General features: G+C 47.8%; 1 protein-coding gene across 2 annotated transcripts in view; it reads left to right on the top strand.

Moving 5' to 3' along the window:
• Positions 1-18,495, top strand: part of LOC132581245 (LIM homeobox transcription factor 1-alpha-like) — a 126,089-nt gene extending 107,594 nt beyond the window's left edge. Inside the window, exons 3-8 of one of the 2 annotated variants that reach the window (XM_060252408.1) lie at positions 2,478-2,710; positions 4,137-4,294; positions 6,692-6,769; positions 13,434-13,566; positions 15,566-15,724; positions 17,578-18,495. In XM_060252408.1, the coding sequence (XP_060108391.1) occupies positions 2,478-2,710; positions 4,137-4,294; positions 6,692-6,769; positions 13,434-13,566; positions 15,566-15,724; positions 17,578-17,732 (916 nt within the window). In that variant the 3' untranslated portion in view covers positions 17,733-18,495. Of the gene's footprint in view, positions 1-2,477; positions 2,711-4,136; positions 4,295-6,691; positions 6,770-13,409; positions 13,567-15,565; positions 15,725-17,577 lie in introns of both variants that reach the window. The other variant, XM_060252407.1, reaches the window with a different exon arrangement.
• Positions 18,496-19,349: the final 854 nt, after the last annotated feature.

Below are 19,349 nucleotides of genomic sequence, written 5' to 3'. Positions count from 1 at the left end.
TCATTTGCCTTTTAGGCCACACCTCCTGACATCAGGCCAGCCAGAACTGCCTTCCTGTGCATTCCTCCTCAAAATAACAAAGCCCTACTGGTATTGTACTTTCTCAAGTGATTTGGCATTGGATCTCAACCATATAGTGACTGCATATTAATGTCATTAGTAATTTGGGGAGGGACGGCGGCTCAGTGGTAGAGCATCTGCTTGGGAAGCAGAAGGTCCCAGGTTCAATCCCTGGCATCTCCCAAAAAGGGTCCAGGCAAATAGGTGTGAAAAACCTCAGCTTGAGACCCTGGAGAGCCGCTGCCAGTCTGAGAAGACAATACTGACTTTGATGGACCCAGGGTCTGATTCAGTATAAGGCAGCTTCATATGTTCATATGAACAATGGATCTCCCAATCTCTCCACGGTTATATTTCTTTTCTTCCCACCTGAGGATTGGCAACCTTTGAATGCCCTAATATTGTTCTTGAAGGAAAGTATAAGAAAATTCCATTTGCTCAGAGACTTTACCAGTGTGAGTTGCAAGAAATAGAAACAATCGAACATATGTTTCTAAAATGTCCCTGGTATAGTTTAGCCCGTGCTAAATATATTCTCCCTTGGGTTAAGGCTAAACCAGGGCTAACATAGTCTGCTCAGGTAATCTATCTCCTCTCAGATGCCAAGCAGAATATCACAGAACAGGTGGCTAAGTTTTGTAATGCTTGTCTCTGTATTAGAAAGGCATATATCTCTTGATTTTATTGATACTTTTATTAATTTTACTATCCTGTTTTAACCACTGATAATTTTGCCATTCGATGTTTGAATATGTCTAATTATTAGGCTTTTTGTTGGCTTGATGCCGTATAATTAAACTGACCATTTTGAGATCAAATTTTGACATCCAAATTGCAATTTAAAACCCCCTATTTTTCTGTTTCCTTCCCAAGTTCCTTTCCTGCTCTTTAGTGATCCATTGGTCGGCCCATAATGGTTTCCCCTCACTCTGCTTCCATTTTTTCCCCCTGCCTGTCTAGCCCACATCTTCACTCCTCTGCTTTCTCCCAGCCGCAAACAAACCAGGCCCGAATCCCACCCAGCCTCTGCGGCGCTCAGGACAGTCCCAGCCGCTCAAAGCCAAAAAAAAAAGGAGTGCAAATCCAGGCAGGGTGGTATTAAGGAAGGGGCTGAGCCCTCCCCGGGTAAATCCTCTCCATCCCGTGCTGCTCCGGCAAAGAGTTTGCCGGGAGGATTAACCCACGTCTTGTTCTCAATCCCGGTTTATGAGTTTCCCTGCTGGCTGGGAGGGCCGTGTGTGTTTAAACAACAGCCTAATTAATCCCCATTTTATTACTTTCTCTTGTCAAGTGGCTAAAGAGAAGCTGTTGGCCCAGCCAGCCAGCCCGGCTCGCGTTTGTTAAGCTCCCAAATTACTTCATCAGAGCCATCTGCCGCTCACGCCTGGGCTGCCGGTGTTTATTTCTCTATTCTGAGGGCCTCTCAACATGCCAGCAGGCGGAAGGCATTCAAGGAAAGCTGGAGGGGGCTGCGGATTGGGTTGTCAGCTCCCAGGTAGTGGCTGGGGATCTCCTCAAATTAGAACTGGTCTCCAGGCCGCAGGGATCAGATACTCTGGAGAAAACGAGGGTTGCCAGCCTCCTGGTGGGGCCTGGAGATCTCCCGCTTTTACAACTGATCTCCAGCTGACAGAGATCAGCTCCCCTGGAGAAAACAGTAAAAATCACCAAAGAAAAAAGATTAAAATAATCTACTCTAGGCTCACACAAGGGCCAACCATTTCCTCCAAACTGAAGATCAGTTCCCCTGGAGAAAATGGCTGCTTTGAAGGGGGTACTGATGTGCCACAAATGACTAACTTTGATTTGGGGTGGGGTGGGGGAGTAAGCCTAGTGTTAACGGTTTGTGGACTTCCATAGGCTGGCTTGCACATCCAGGGTTGCCAATCCCCAGGTGGGGGCAGGGAAATCTCCTGTTTGGAGGCCCTTCATTCACTTCAGGATCATCAGAATGCTGGGCACTCCATTATACCCTATGGAGATCAGTTCCCATAGGGTATAATAGAAAATTGATCCATGAGTATTGGTGGCTGTTTTTTGAGGTAGAGGCACCAAACTTTCAGCATATCATCCAGTGCCTCTCCTCAAAACACCCCCCCACCACAAGTTTCAAAAAGATCAGACCTGGAGATCCAATTCCATGAGCCCCAAAAGAAGGTGCCCCTATCCATTATTTCCAAACGGAGGGAAGGCATTTAAAAGGAGCATGGTCCCTTTCAATGTGATGGCCAGAACTCCCTTTGGAGTTCAATCATGCTCGTCACACCCATGCTCCTGGCTCCACCCCCAAAGTCTCCTGGCTCCACCCCAAAGTCCCCAGATATTTCGTGAGTCGGACCTGGCAACCGTCTGCATGTCTGGTCTCTTCCCTTCCTAACTGTTCTGCCTTATCTCCTACTCCTCTTCTCCCCCCACAGGCTCTTCCAGACCAAATGCAGCGGTTGCCTAAAAGCCGTCGCTCCTTCAGAGTTCATCATGCGGGTGCTGGAGAATGTCTACCATGTCCACTGCTTCTCCTGCTGCGAGTGCGAGCGGCGGCTGCAGCGTGGTGACGAGTTTGTGCTCAAAGAAGGGCAGCTGCTCTGCCGCAGTGACTACGAGAAGGAGAGGGAGATGCTGAGCGCCATTAGCCCCGCCCCCACTGAATCAGGTGAGGAGGCCAGGGCACCGAAGGCCTGCTCTCTCAAGAGGGGTGAGAGTTCCTCTGAGCATGTGCAAACCCGTCTTCTTTTTACCAATTCAGCATGGCCAGCTTTCAGGCATCTGATACCGCTTACTGTGGGAATATCAGCAAATGAGTGACCCTTGTTCAAATCTTGTCTTTGTGGCAGGCATGATTGGGGATCTCAGACAAGCTGCTTTCTCTCAGTCACTTCCCCGTCTGCAGCTTGGGGTAGTAATACTTCTGGCCTGCCTTATGGGACTATTGCAAGGACTGCAAAGTGATGTACTGTGAAATGCTTTCAGCACAGAAAGCCTGATATGAATCCTAAGTGTCATTATTATCCCAGCCTTGCAAGGCATATATATGCAGGACCTCTCTTTTTTTATAGGAAAAAGCTCTGCTGGAACTCATTTGCATTTTAGGCCACACCCCTGGTGTCACCATTATTTTGCCCAAGGCTTTTTCGGCCACTCTGCCTGACATCACCATTGTTTCACACAGGGCTTTTTCATAGAGAAAGCCGAGCAGGAACTCATTTGTGTATTAGGCCACGCCACGCCCTCTGATGCCAAGCCAGCCGGAGCTGCGTTCCTGTGAGTTCCTCCTCCAAAAAAAAGCCCTGATCGTAGCTATAAGAAGCCATGGTTTCATGTGATGCTTGAACTAAGCTAATTCCAATTTTGTCTGATGAAGTCTGCTTAAAGCATACAAAAGCTTACGTTCTGAATAAAACTTAGTTGGTCTGAAAGGTGAAAAAAAAAACTTGTCTACTGCTTTGTTCTGTTGCTTCAGACCAACACGGCTGCCCACTTGGATTGAACTAAGCTAATGTCTGTAACAGTTCAGGAACAAGGCCTGTAAAAATATCATCATCCAGTTTTATTGAAGAATTATTATTATTATTCAGAGAAAGGTGGGGTTGGGAGAGGGGAAGGACTTCGTTAGGGTATAATGCCCTAGAGTTCCCCTTCCAAAGCAGTCATTTTCTCCAGTGGAACCGTCTCTGTTGCCTGGAGATGAGTTATAATCCCAAGAGATCCCCAGCTATCACCTGGAGGATGGCAGTCATGATCAATACTCCCTCTAAGCTGTGGAGTCTTGTGAGCAAAAATTCTACTTCATGAGCTACTAGCATTGAAGTTGTGAGCTACTGCAGAAATTGGTTTGCTCTGGGGCCATTTTTCCTGAGCCAAGACAAAAATGTGTGAGCCAGATGCTAAAAAACTGTGAGCTAGCTCACACTAATTCATCTTAGAGAGAACATTGGTCATAATCTGGGAGCTGAAAGGGAGTTTGACAAATAACATTCAGGAAACTTGCCTCCCTGGGTATCCGCTTATCAGGGACCAGTCGGTGGGCGGATGCTTTGTGAAAGAATGCTTACTAACATGGTTGCCACTTCCCTTTATAGTGAAGAGCGAAGATGAGGATGGGAGCCATCCGCATGGCAAAGGGGGCGAGGAAGGCAAGGACCACAAGCGCTCCAAACGCCCACGCACCATCCTCACCACCCAGCAGCGGCGAGCGTTCAAGGCCTCCTTTGAAGTCTCTTCCAAACCCTGCCGGAAGGTCGAGTTTCACTGCTTTCCTCCTTCTACCTGGAAAAGCACTCCCAGTTTAGGGCAAGGGAGGCCTTGGCTGTCTGGGAGGGGCTGTGGCTGAGTGGTAGGGCATCTGCTTGGCATGCAGAAGGTCCCAAGTTCAATCCCTGGTATATCCAGTTAAAAGTTCTGGCAGTAGGCTATGTGGAAGACCTCTGCCTTGAGACCCTGGAGAGCTGCTACCAGTCTGAGTAGACCAGGAGTGCCAAACTCATTTGTTATGAGGGCCGGATCTGACATGAATGAGAGCATGTCAGGCCGGGCCATGTGTGTATTTATTTAAGATTAGGTAGCAGAGATGTAAACTTTATAAAGGACACTAACATAATTAAAGTGGTTTTTTTTAACTTTAAACGTGCTTAAAACATTGGCACTCATTGGTCTTAAAGGTGCTTTCTTTGTATTTCTCCCATGAAATCCAGGGACCTGGGCAAAGGAAGCTCTGGCTCTTTCCTTTCTTCCTCAGAGGACCAGAAGGGGAAGGAGCCTCAGCCAACAGAAGGAAGAGAGGCTTGGCTCAGTAGCTCTGCTGTGCAATTGAGACAGCCTGGCAAAGCAAGGTCTGCCTCCCTCCCTTCTTTCCCAAGGGAGGAGCCTCAGCCAATTGAGAAAATAGAGGTTTTGCTTTGTAGCTCCTGTGCGATTGAGCAAGACTTGAGAAGCAAGCTGTGATGCAGAAGAGGAAGCGAGAGAGAGGGAGAAGAAAGCAGACAACAGCCAATTGCTCAGGGGCCTGATAGGAGCCCTCCAGGGGCCTGATTCAGCCCCTGGGCTGCATGTTTGACACACCCCTGAAGTAGACAATACTGTTTTTAACAGACCAATGGCACTGATTCAGTACAAGGCAAGTTTGTGTACATCATCCATGTATCATCAACAGCCTACCTTCAAAGTTGAAAAGCTGTCCTTCAGCCCTCAGGAGAAAAGGAGGAGCATGTCTTTTTGGAAATAAGGCTGCCTGAAAAGCAGTAACTTGGGAGGGTAAGATGGCTTGGGGCTCAAACCCTTCAGCATCAAAGCAGCCTCCTCCATTACCTCTCTGTTTTTCTGGCCACGCTCAACTGCCACAGAATCCTTTTGTTACATCATTCCATTTCCCTCAGTGAGGCAACAAGTAGACATTCCAGAATCCAGACAGGCCGAATGTGAGCTCTCTGTCACCAATAGGGATGCCAATCCCCAGGTGGGGGCAGGGGATCCCCCTGGTTTGGAGGTCTTCCCCCCGCTTCAGGTTTATCAGAAAGCAGGGGGGGAGGGAAATGTCAGCCGGGCAACCCATTATTCCCTATGAAGATCTATTCCCATAGGGTAGAATGGAGAATTGAACTACAGTATCTGGGGCTCTGAGGAGGCTGTTTTTGAGATAGAGGCACCAGATTTTCTGTATAGCATCTGGTGCCTCTCCCCAAAATTCCCTCCGAGTTTCAAAAAGGGGGTCCAATTCTATGAGCTCCAAAAGAAGGTTCCCCTACCCTTCATTATTTCCAAATGGAGGGAAAGCATTTAAAAGGTGTGCGGTCCCTTTCATTGTGATGGCCAGAATTCTCTTTGGAGTTCAATTATGCTTGTCACAACCTTGCTCCTGGCTCCACCCTCAATGTCTCCTGGCTCTACCCCCAAAGTCCCCAGATATATTTTGAACTGGACTTGGCAACCCTAGTCACCAACCTCTGCCTCAATGCCACTATTCTATACACTGTTCCTCATCCCTTTCTCAATCCATTGGCTTTTAGCAGGAAATCTGCACCTGGTCTATCTGGTTGTGGTATTGGGGCGGGTGTGGAATTGAGGAGAAATGTGCTGTGAGGGATGTTCCAAATGCTTAGTGGTAATTTGTGAAGAGAGTGTGAAGAGATTTAAATGAACAATGTTATGTTTTCCCAGTTCTCTTGCTAGGCCAGGCTCAAAGGAGTCTTTTGAGTTCCCTACAAAAAGGGTGGAAGTTGGTTTTCAGTTCTGTTAGGTCAACTTGGAAAAAAAAGGGTCTGAAGCATTTATAATAATAAGATGTAAATAAAGGCTGTTTTAGAAAGTCATCCTTCAGTGCGTTGACTTAGGATCACCATGGCTTCAGACGTGCATTTGTGACACCAAATTCTGTAACTTTGAGGGCTGTGATGTTCCCCAGAATGACACAAATGTATGTATGAAGTATACTTCTAGTGAGTTCTAGGAACAGGTTGAACAATTATGTGCCTGTCTCATTGCCACCCATACCACAAAAAGGAAAAAGTCCTCAGCGGCTGAGTTCTGAGGGAGGTTTTTGACCCACAAAATATTAAATGGTGGTGAGTTGCAGGCCACATTTAATTCTGAATTGTTTCCAGTTTTGTAACCTAGCCTTTCTGCTCTCCACCCTGGACAGGTGAGGGAGACCTTAGCAGCTGAAACCGGATTGACTGTCCGGGTGGTGCAGGTCTGGTTCCAGAATCAAAGGGCCAAGGTGAGTGACTACCTCAGAGCTTTGCATCCACACAACACTAAGTCCTTGGGGCAGTTTAGTGAACAGGGAAATCACTGGCTAGTAGAGTTTTATCCCTTGAGCCCACTTGGCCTCGTTGTCTGAATCCACAGGCCTGGCTGTGGTACAAATCCCTGACAGAAGCTGGTAAGGCAGGATTACCAGCTTCCAGGTGCAGCCCGGAGATCTCCCAGAATTACAACTGCTCTCCAGACTACAGACAGGGCTGGCCTGCCCACTAGGCAAATTAGGCAGTTGCCTAGGGTGCCTGCAGAGTGGTGGTGCCGAATTTGGCACTCCCCCCTCCCTCTAGGCAAATGCCTCCTTTGCCTGTGCTCCACGGTGCCTCCTCCTCCTTCCCCCACCATTTGTGTGTATATATATTTCAATATTCGGGAAGGGGCAGTGGAGTGCCGTGCTTCCCGGGCTCTTTAAAGGCCTCTCCCACTGATCAGATGATCAGCAGGTAAAACAGTGCTGGAGGCTCCCAGCTCCTATGCCGGCCCTCTGGCGTGATCAAGATCAGTGCTGGGTTGAGGGAGCAGCAGCGGCAGGAAGGATGAGTGAGCTGCTGAAAGAGTGGCCGCTGTCTCCTCCTCTCTTCTTTCCTGGGCGTTGAAATACGCATACACAAATGGTGGGGGAGGGAGAGAGGAAGAGGCACTACGGAGGGGGCAGCATGGATTGCCAACCTTTAGGTGATAGCTGGAGATCTCCTGGGATTACAGCTGGTATCCAGGTGACAGAACTCAGTTCCCCTGGAGAAAATGGGTGCTTTGGAGGGTGGACTCTAGGGCATTGTACCCCACAGAGGTGGGTCCCTGTCCTCCGCAGGCTCCACCCTCAAATCTCCAGGAGTTTTCAAACCTGAATTTGACAACCTGACTGCTTGTTCTCTGCCATTGGTCAGGGGGGAACCGGCAACCCTACTGCCAAATTTGGCTTCTCTAAACTCACTATGGAGCCCAAGGTATCCGCAGGGGTGTCAATCTCACTTGTTATGAGGACCGGATCTGGCATAAATGAGACTTTGTCGGGCTGGGCCATGTGTGTCATGAAATGTGATGCCAGAGATATAAACTTTATAAAGGACACAGACAAACACTATTAAATTTTTTAAAAAAACTTAAAAACATGCTTAAAACATTAGCACTTGTTGGTCATAATGGTGCTTTCTTTGTATCTCACCCATGCAGTACAGGGAATTGGGAAAAGGAATCTCTGGCTCTATCTTTCCTTCCCCAGGGAACCAGTAGGAGAGGAGCCTCAGCCAATAGAAGGGAGAGAGGCTTGGCTCAGTAGCTCTACTGTGTGACTGAGCAAGCCTGGCAGAGTACGCTGTGATGCAGAAGGAAGCAAGAGAAAGGGATAAGGGAGCAGATGACAGAGAGTTGCTCGGGGGCCTGATGGGAGCCCTCCAGGGGCCTGATTCAGCCCCTGGGTTGCATCTTTGACACCCCTGGCCTACAGCAATCCCTAACCTAGATCCACATTAAAATCAAAATTACGAGGCTTCTGTCTCCCTGTAAGACACAGGTCTATCTTGTCCCATCCTTTCCTTCCAGATAAAGCAGCAAATTCATTCTGTAGACTCTGGACCGCTCCACTAATGCCAATCCCAGTTCTCAACTCAGGCTTTGTTTTGTTTTAATTTAATTTTTGCTTTTTATGCCTGGCATGCAGGGCTGACATAACCCAATAGGCCAGGTAGACAGCAGCCTAGGATGCCACCTGGCTGCTGGGGCAAGGGGTGGGCACTCCCTCCCCACTTATGCCACAATGTCCCCTGTGTGTTTGCCTTTCTGAGCGCACACACTGCGCCGTCATCCCCACTCAGCCCCTTCCAGGTCTGTGCCGAAGCACAGACTCGGGAGAAGGCTGAGAAGGGCCAGCGTGTTCGCTCACCTTAGAGGCACTTGGAGTAGCTCCAGACACCTCCAAGGCGAGCGAACACGCCACACCATCATCCCCGCTCAGCCCCTTCCAGGTCTGTGCTGAATGCAGGTGGTGTATGCCCCTTGCCTGGGGCACTGAAAACCCTGGCACCAGCCCTGCTGGCATGGCTTCAGTGGTTTACCAGGACAGGCATAAATCCATCCGGTGAGGTCTTCCCCCTCCCAGCATCATATCATAGACTCAAGGTGGGGGATGCTGTACATATTGAATATCTGCCTGTCACATGTTTGGTGATATAACAAAGGAGAATCACGGGGAGATAACAAATCAAACAAATAACGTGATGGGATTACAAAGATTATTAAATCCAAGCGGGCAGCCGTGTTGGTATGAAGCAGTGGAACAAAGCAGGAGTCAAGCTGCACCTTTAAGACCAACCAATTTTTATTTAGAACGTAAGCTTTCGTGTGCTCTTAAGCACACTTCGTCAGACGAGGAATCCAGCACAGTGAGCAAAGCCATACATAGCTGGTAGGCAGTGGCCCAGAATGCAACATGGTACAGATTTAAGAACTGGTGACAGTGAAGTAAAATTATTTGGTAGGCAGTGCTTTAGAATGCCAAATGGTACAATGACAGAATAGTAAAATTAACAAATTGAGCAAACCTTTGATCTGAGTAGCATGAGCATGCGAAAGCAACAAAACAGTAGTATGTCAAAATGTGAGATTGTCTGTCAATGACAATGGGAGATGGGTTCAATATATGTAATGGGATAAGCAACCAAAGTCCCTGTTTGAGTGTGTCAATGCAGGTAGAAGAGAAATACATTGGATAGCGATGTTCTTGTCCACCTAATTTACTTTTTAACATGTAAACATAATTTACGTTATAAATTATAAATTTACATTATAAATTATAAAATAAGATTATTAAAGACAGTAACAACAATTTAGTCAAAGATTCTAATAAATATAGTGATATTATCACAATTTTTTTCAAACAGTATTACAAGAAGATCAATCATACATAGCCATATGAAGCCATTCTCAATAACTGAGCACATAGAAATCTTCAAGAGACATATAGTTCTCCTGATAAAGTGCTGAGTGCAAAAAGTGCTTGTATACTTATACTCAAAAGTCCATTTTATGGAGACTCCACAGGTCCACCTCCGACGGAGCCCGAAGCTGGCTGACACTTGCCGCGCTGTATGAAATTCCTTTGTCAAAGAGGGGAGATAGAAGTTCTTCCGAAACTCTCACAGTAAAGAATCCTTCAAAAGCACGTACAAGCACTCACAAGTCTTCCAAGGGCATATTACTGTGAGAGTTTCAGAAGAACTTCTATCTCCCCTCTTTGACAAAGGAATTTGAAACAACATGGCAAGTGTCAGCCAGCTTCAGGCTCCATCGGAGTCTCCATAAAATGGACTTTTGAGTATTAGTATACAAGCACTTTTTGCACTCAGCACTCTATCGTGAGAACTATATGTCTCTTGAAGATTTATATGTGCTCAGTTATTGAGAATGGCTTCATGAATGGCTATGTATGAATTACTGATCTTGTTGTAATACTGTTTGAAAAAATTGTGATAATATCACTATATTTATTAGAATCTTTGACTAAATTGTTGTTACTGTCTTTAATAATCTTCGTAATCTTATCACGGTATTTTGTTTGCTGTCACATGTTTGGTGCAGTGGTTAAGTACGTGGATTCTCATCTGGATGAACCGGGTTTGATTCCCCACTCCTCCACTTGCACCTGCTGGAATGGCCTTGGGTCAGCCATAGCTTTCATAGAAGTTGTTCTTGAAAGGGGCAGCTTCTGGGAGAGCTCTCTTAGCCCCACGTACCTCACAGGGTGTTTGTTGTGGGTGGGAGGGAAGGTAAAGGAAATTGTGACCGCTCTGAGACTCTGAGATTCAGAGTATAGGGCAGGATATAAATCCAATATCTTCTTCTTCTATTATGGGCATACAAGCTCTGTACAAAAAGGGAAGGGCAGCATTAATGCAGAACCCTGCTAAGGTCTCCGCCCCCTCCATAAACCCTGCCCTCTCCAGGCTACACCCCCAGATTTCACAACCCAAAGCTGACCTCTCCTCTGGCAGAAGCATCTCCAGCTGTGGCTATTAGGGATGGGCACGAACCAGGAAAATGGGGATGAACCAGGAAAATGGAGATTCATGGAAGTCTGTGGTTCATGAACCTCCACGAACTTTTCCATTTCCTGAACCAGTTTGAGGTTGTGGGGTTCGTGAAGGGGAGGACACACTTCCAGGAGTGGTTATTCTCTCCGGTTATTTTAGAACCATCCTATAAATTATTTGAGCGTTCAATTACCACCTGTTGTGGTTTCTTCTGTAGTTTATGTTGTTGAAGGCTTTCACAGCCAGAGTCCACTGGTTGTTGTAGATTTTCCGGTCTGTGTGGCCATGGTCTTGACATTGTGAGATCTGATGTTTCGCCAGCAACTGTGACTGGCATCTTCAGAGGTGTAACCGAGAAAACTGGAGTTCTCTCTCGGTCAAATTGAGAAGACGTTGGTAGGCAGGTAATTTATATCTACTCAGGCAGGTGTATTTGTTTTAAAAGCTTTGTTTCCTTTTGCAAATATAGACTTTGGGATTGCTTTGTCAAGGAGCACACAGGTGTGGAAGAGATGGAAACTTTAAGATATTGGATTGGATTTATATTCCGCCCTATACTCTGAATTTCAGAGTGGTCACCATCTCCTTTACCTTCCTCCCCCACAACAGACACCCTGTGAGGTGGGTGGGGCTGAGAGGACTCTCACAGCAGCTGCCCTTTCAGGGACAACTCCTATGAGAGCTATGGCTGACTCAAGGCCATTCCAGCAGCTGCAAGGGGAGGAGTGGGGAATCAAACCCGGTTCTCCCAGATAAGAGTCCGCACACTTAACCACTACACCAAACTGGCTCTCTTTAATTCTTTCCTTCCCCAGCACTCTCTCACTGGAAAACAAGCCAATCCTGAGCTGCTTTTACCATCCCCCCAGCCCCTGCAGAGGGGAAAGCACTGTCATCAGTAAGTTTTCCCAGTGGGGTTAAATGCAACCTGAAAGTGGCTTTTTCCATTGAGAAAACAGCTGGGGAGGAAATGGTTAAAGCCTCCCCACCCCATTCTCCTGCTTCATACAGCAGTCCCAGAGGCTTTCTCAACAAAAGGAAAATAAAATTGTTGAAAATAAACTCATGGAAGAAACGGCAACAAGTTCTAAGGGTTTGTACCTTCTTTACCAGCCCCCTTTTTTTGATGCCATGCATATTGTATTACAGGGGACCCCACAGATGCCATGGCACCTGCCAACACCTTGCATGGAGACAAGGGTGGAGCCAGGTGGAGGTCTTGCCCAGCACAACTTCTGAAAGGCCGCTTGAGAGCTGATTGGCTATGCCAAGCAGGGGTGGAATTCTAGCAGGAGCTCCTTTGCATATTAGGCCACACACCCCTGGTGTAGCCAATCCTCCAAGAGCTTACAAAAAAAGAGCCTTGTAAGTTCTTGGAGGATTGGCTACATCAGGGGTGTGTGACCTAATATGCAAAGGAGCTCCTGCTAGAATTCCACCCCGGTGCCAAGTATTCAGTTGTGCCAAACAATGTTGTATCAATGGCAGCTGCTACCAGTGCTGGTTTCATTCTGTCCTTCCACTCCTTTTTCCCAGTGTGTTTTTAAAAATGCAGGGGGTTTTTTGTAGCAGGAACTCCTTTGCACATTAGGCCACACGCCCCTGATGTAGCCAATCCTCCAAGAGCTTACAGGGCTCTTAGGACAGGGCCTACTGTAAGCTCCAGGAGGATTGGCTACATCAGGAGGGTGTGGCCTAATATGCAAAGGAGTTACTGCTACAAAAAAGCCCTGCTTTTATGTCCAATTGTAAACTGCCTTGACATCAGTGGCAAAAAGGTAGCCCATCTGACTGTATCAAATGGAGAAATGGCTCGTTTGCCGTTTGCCAGGTCATTCCTGGCCACCAGTGGGGGTTGGAGGGGGACTCACCAGGAGCGGGAGGGAGGCCCAGCTGACATTTCAGCAATATGCCTATATCTCTTCCAGTGTGGCCCAGAAGTTACATCATCATACAGCAATGTCAGGCAATGCTCTGGTATCTGGGCTAAAACTCTATGGGAAATTTGGCTTCTACCATAGAGTTTTTGCCCAAATACCAGAGTGTCACCCCAACAGGATGATGTCACTTCAGAGTCATTTTGGAAGCATTGTTCCCTCTAAGCTGAGTTAGCGTGAGCCAACTCACAGATTTTTAGCCTCCAGCTCACACCTTTTTGTCTTAGCTCAGGAAGGATGACCCCAGAGCACAATAATTGATGCAGGAGCTCACAACTTGAATGCCAGTAACTCACAAAGTAGAATTTCTAATATGCAAAAGACTCTGCAGCTTAGAGGGAACATTGGTTGGAAGCGACACAGGCATGTTGCTGAAATGTCAGCTGGGTCTCCCTCTTTTGGGGGGTAAGCCCCCCCGCTGACCAGGTGTTGGGGTGGTAGGGCCTGGTGTTAGGGGATCCCTGTCTCTGCCAGGGCATCTGGCAACCCTACTCATTTGTCATCACTACTTAGTGGTGGAGGCAGGGGCTGGGGATGGAGAACACCCACCGTGGAAGGGGACAGCCCCCCTCTCGCCACCATTGAGGAGGGGGATCCTGTCCTCCCTTCCCCCTCTTGTTGCACCCCTGCCCAGGAGCATCCGTACTCCTCCTTGCAGATGAAGAAGATCGCCCGCAGGCAGCAGCAACAGCAGCAGCAGCAGCAAGAGCAAGAGCAGCTGGGAAGCGCCCGCCTGGGGGCCGGACGAGGGAACGGGCGGAGCAGCCGGCAGAGCAACGAGGACAGCGAAGGTAAGGGGAGTTGCAAGGAAAGCTGCCAGAGGATTTGCCTCTCTCTCTCTGGCAGTGGTGGGGTTGCCAACTTCCAGGTGGGGTCTGGATAAGGATGTTAGCCTCCAGGTGGGACCTGGGGATCCCCCACAAATGCAGCTCATCTCCAGACTACAGAGATCCGTTTCCCTAGAGAAAATGGATGCTTTGGAGGGTCAACTCCAGGGCATTTTTTTTTGAGCAGGAGCGCACAGGAATACAGTTCCGGCTGGAGTGGCATCGGGGGTGTGGCCTAATATGCAGATGAGCTCCTGTTGGGCTTTTTCTGCAAAAAAGCCCTGTGTGAAACAAGGACAATGTCAGGGGATGTGGTCTAATATGCAAATTAGTTCCTGCTGGGCTTTTTCTGCAAAAAGCCCTGTGTGGAACAAGGATGATGTCACGGGGTGTGGCCCAATATGCAAATTAGTTCCAGCCAGCCCAAGCAGGTCTCGCTCACCTGGGGCTCTCCTGCCCCCCACCAGTCAAAAGGCCAGCAAGCCACTTGCTGCCCAAAATAACATAAGAAGTGGTAAAAGGGTGGCGTGGGCTTCTCCAGGGGTTAATGAGGGCTGTTGGGGCCATGGCAAAGCTCTTGGTGGCTGGCTGGCTGCCCTCTCTCCTAATCCAGGGATTGTTGTGCAGCTGCACCTACTATTCAATGGACAAGATAGGTGGGGACGAAGAGCGGGAACCCTCAGAAAGGTTCAGGAGCTATGCTTCTGTGAGCTCCTGCTGAATCTGAGGCCTGCACAAAGATAAATAATATTACCAAATAAGTAACTCCACTTTGAGGCTCTGTTAAAGGAGCTGGACATTCTTTCTCCTGGTTGATGGCAGCTCTAGATCCAAGGGGACTATTGGGGCTTTCTCTACACCTACTGCAGAAGGAGGCCCTAATGTGAACTGTACCATTTCAGATTGTCAGTACAGAGTGATGCCATGTGAGCATTTTCCCTTGTGGAAAAAGTAAACTTCCTAAAGAGAAAAGAAACCTGACATCCAATTTCTCCTTGCAAAGTAATTTCTCCATTGTATTAAAGATTGCCCAGGCTACCCAATCTCACTAGATCCCTGGGGGTCAGTCCTGGCTAGTACTTGGATGGAAGACCTCCAAGGAAGTCCAGGGTCACTTCACAGATGTAAGCAATGGCAAACCATCTTTGATCCACATATGTTTTTCTCCCCCTAGTGGTTGATTCTATATTACACTGGTTTGTGTCCAACATAAAGACACGTCGCTTCAATCTGTAGGATGATATCCCAGACATAAACTGGGGTAATATCAAATCAACCACTAGAGGGAGCAAAAGACAAGCAGAACACCACCCCCACCCAAGCAACAGCAATTCAGAAGCTAGGAAAAGCCCAATAATTAGGAAAGAAAAAAAGACTTGGGGAGCAAAAGGCCAGTTGTATCTAGTTGTTATCAGGCCTTGAATTCAGCAGGAGCTCACAGGATTACAGCTCCTGAACCTTTCTAAGGGTTTCCTTTCTTCCTTCCCACCTACCTCGTCCATTGAATAATAGGTGCAACTCATAACAATCCCTGGATTAGGAGAGTGGGCAGCCAGCCAGCCACCAGGAGTTTTGCCACGCCCCCCAGCAGCTCTCATTAACCCCTGGAAAAGCCCGCACCACCCTTTCTTCACTTCTTATGTGATTTAGTGTGGTGGGTGGCTTGCTGACCTTTTGACTGGGGGAGGCAGCCCAGGAGAGCCCCAGGCAAGTGAGGCCTGCTTGGGCTGACTGGATCTCTAAACGGCCCAAGCAGGCCTCGCTTGCCTGGGGCTCTCCTTTCTTGCGTCAGGTTGCTTTTGGCTGGTGCGGGAATAGCATATACTAATGAGTTATGCTAATGAGCTCTGCCACCTATTTTTGTGCAAAACAACCCTTGGTTGTTATTCTTTTCAAGTGTCTCTAATGTGGTTTGCTCCCTTCCTTCCTTGCTCCTGACTGGGCTTCATGGATTGCTCAATAGATGGCGCCAGTGTGCATGGCATGGATGGGCTCATGGTGCCATATTCCAGGATCGCCCAGCAGCAGCTGCTTCCCCTGGACCAGAACAGCTACAGCACAGACTTGTACCGGCAAGGACTCACCCCACCCCAGTTGCCAGGAGACCATCTGCATCCCTACGGTGAGCCCAGTGGCCCCAAGCCCTCTGTTCCTTTAAGTGCTTCTCTTGACCCAACTCTTTCAGTGCCACCATCTCCTCCTCTCTTCTGTTTTGCATCTCACGATATGCTTGTATGTTGTAACTGTAAGATGCTATATTACCATATATTACTATATTAGCCTTGTTCAGTGGAGGCTGAAATAACCATATTGTAACGTATCATCTATCTGTATTGGCATACCAGTAAATTATCTAATCCATAAAATACAGAATCCATCAAATATAAAACTTTGTACAGAAGATTAATGAGAAAAGAAAAGAAAGGGAAAAACTGAAACACTATGTAGAGTTAAGCAGTAGACAAGTGCACCTTTAAGGCCAACTAAGTTTTATTCAGAATGTAAGCTTTCATATGCTCTTAAGCAGACTTCATCAGACAAAATGGGAATGGCAAGCAGCAATTCTTAATACAAGTGAGTTGGTATGTAGAATCATGGGAATGTTTTTTGCAGATTAAAAGAATCACAAATAGGGATCTGTGTTTGTTAGCTTTAGAACAAAGCAGGGCTGAAACAACACTGGAGGGTGATAAAAAAAAAAGCAAACTGCTGTTGTAGGTGTGAAGTGCCATAAATCTAGGTAACATTCTGGCTTTGTTAGTTTAAATAGAGGGTATGGTTTCTCAAGAGATTATAACATACATTATAGTTTGCCATTAGAAAAAAAGGAAGACATTAAAATACAGTGGAGGATGGGTTGGTATATGCAATAAGGACTTCCACAAGAAAGGTAGCGACTACATAATTTCAGGAATCAAATCACTCAAAAGGAACTGATATTTAAGATTGTTCTTCAAATTACTTTTGGAATATATCAAGTTAGAGAGCAGCCTTTTCCTAGGGCACTCATAAAAAGAGCAATCCAGAATTATGTGATCAATTGTGTCCAGGGCTTTTTTTGTAGCAGGAACTCCTTTGCATATTAGGCTACACACCTCTAATATAGCCAGTCCTCCAAGAGTTTACAGAAGGCCCTGTAAGAAGAGCCCTGTAAGCTCCTGGAAGATTTGCTACATCAGGGGTGTGTGGCCCAATATGCAAAGGAGTTCCTGATACAAAAAAAGCCCTCATAGTGTCTAAAGCAGGGGTGGCCGGTAGCTCTCCAGATGTTTTTTGCCTACAACTCCCATCAGCCCCAGCCAGCATGGTCAATGGCTGGGGCTGATGGGAGTTGTAGGCAAAAAAATCTGGAGAGCTACCATTGGCCACCCCTAATCTAAAGAATTGATGTCACAGGGACATAAACGCTTGTGCCTTGTGATCTGGAGATTTCTATCAGAAAGCATCCTAGAGGGAAAGACTGAAATCCTCCTTAACAGGGGTCATTTTGTAGAAAAATAGGTGGTGGAGCTCATTAGCATAACTCATTAGCATATGCCACCCCCTCCCCACCAGCCAAAAGCAACCTGATGCAAGAAAGGAGAGCCCTGGGCAAGAAAGTCCTGCTTGGGTTGGCTAAAGATTCAGCCAGCCCAAGCAAGCCTCACTCACCTGGGGCTCTCCTTGGCCACCCAAGTCAAAAGGCCAGCAAGCCACCCGCCACCCAAAATCACATAAGAAGTGAAGAAAGGGTGGCATGGGCTTCTCCAGGGGTTAACGAGGGCTGCTGGGGGCATGGCAAAGTCTCTGGTGGGTGGCTGGCTGCCTGCTCTCCTAATCCAGGGATTGTTATGCAGCTGCACCTACTATTCAATGGGCAAGGTAGGCAGGGAGGAAGAGGGGGAACCCTCAGAAAAGTTCAGGAGCTGAACTCCTGTGAGCTCCTGCCAAATTCAAGGCCTGCTCCTTAACCGTTGCTTGTTCTCTTCACGCTAGATTCCGAAGGCGTCTTCCACGACATGGACAGTGACACCATTGGCCATTTGGGGGACTGCCTGCTGTCGGCGGCAGAAGCCAACCTCCTGCAGACCCGGGTGGGGAACCCCATCGACCGGCTCTACTCCATGCAGAGCTCCTACTTCACCTCCTGACCGTGGGGACGTTTCTGGCTCTTCTACCTGATACATGCCACTCTGGGCTTGAATGGAGAATTGCATGGAGGAGCGAGGCCACTCTGGAAGAACTCTTCGGATCTGGCAGAGCACACAAGGCATGTGTAGTTGTCAAGTATCCGGATACTAAATCCTCGGGTACCAGCCACTGAGTCTTCAAAGGACTTTGCTAAACTGCCTCTCCCCTCCCTCAGCCTGAAGGCGTATAGGTGGACAATTTCACATTGTGTAGCTGTAATTATAGCAGTGTGTTTGGTGTTGAAACTGTAGGGTATCCAAGCTAGGTTGATGCATCAGCAGAGACGGAAAACCCGGGAGCTCTCACTGGAGCCCTTGGGAAGGACCAGGTTTCCAGCAAGACGGTGATTTCTCTCCAGCCTCTTGTTTTCTTGTCAAATTTTCTTTCGTGTTGGCAAAATTAAGAGCTCCGTCAGACATCAGGTGAGCCTGCTGCCTTTCTGGGAAAAAAAAGCACAGAACACTGAGGAACAACTTACCCCACCTACGTTAGTTTTACACTAGTTTTGTTGTTGTGGCCTCTCTCCCTCCTGATCCTAAGAATTCTGGGGAAAGGGTCTGGCCAAGACAAGCGCAGCATTGGCTAATGATCCCACCCCCCTCCCTGCCCAAACTACAGTTCCCAGGGTTCATTGGGGAGAACGACCCATGTTCATCTGCTTTAAGCTGCCGTTGTGAGAAAAAAGCAGGCTAACGTGTTGTAAATAAATAAATATAAATAAGGCCTCAGTGTAGATAGACCTTAGATACATGGGCTTGGCGAGGATGTTCAAGATGGTCTGGGTGAACAGCCAGTTTTATTCTACTCCTTGTATCTTTCACAAGCTTCCATTCAGTCCGAGTAACAACTGTCACAGGCCCAGGTTTCCCCCCCCCCATCTGTTCCCAACAAAGCTTTCATAATGCTAAGATTGATGCCGGCACACAAGCCTGCCTTGAAACTGAGTTTCCCTAAGCACACAAGGACGGACTTGCCTTTTGGTGAGCCAGTTTGGTGTAGTGGTTAAGTGCGCGGGCTCTTATCTGGAAGAACCGGGTTTGATTCCCCACTCCTCCACTTGCACCTGCTGGAATGGTCTTGACTCAGCCATAGCTCTCGTAGGAGTTGTCCTTGAAAGGGCAGGTGCTGTGAAAGTCCTCTCAGCCCCACCCACCTCACAGGGTGTCTGTTGGGGGAAAGGAAGCCACTCTGAGACTCTGAAATTCGGAGTGGAGGGTGGGATATAAATCCAATATCATCATCATCTTTTTTTTGCTAAGAGAGAATTAGGGGTTCTGCCCTGGCTTAAAGGGATTGCTTGAGGACTACGCCCAGTTGTGAACCCAACAAGTTTCCCCAAACTTAGTTTGCCACCCTTTCCCCGTGAATCTGGCTGAAACTCACCCTTTTAGCTTCCTCAATGCCTTCCATTTGTCTTATTATGTGCCATCACATTCCAACAATCATATGATGGAGACCTCCTGCCATGTAGCCTTCCAAGCCATCCAGGGCCGGCAGCGTAGCTTCACTGGCCGATGCAGCTCCATGGACTCTGTAGTCACTCCTTTGTGTATCCCTCATTGCTTCCAATCAGGGTT

The sequence above is a fragment of the Heteronotia binoei genome, chromosome 13, assembly GCF_032191835.1.
Source record: "Heteronotia binoei isolate CCM8104 ecotype False Entrance Well chromosome 13, APGP_CSIRO_Hbin_v1, whole genome shotgun sequence".
NCBI lineage: Eukaryota > Metazoa > Chordata > Lepidosauria > Squamata > Gekkonidae > Heteronotia > Heteronotia binoei.
Note: the sequence above shows the minus strand (reverse complement) of the source record. Positions and strands in the feature narration are given on the sequence as shown.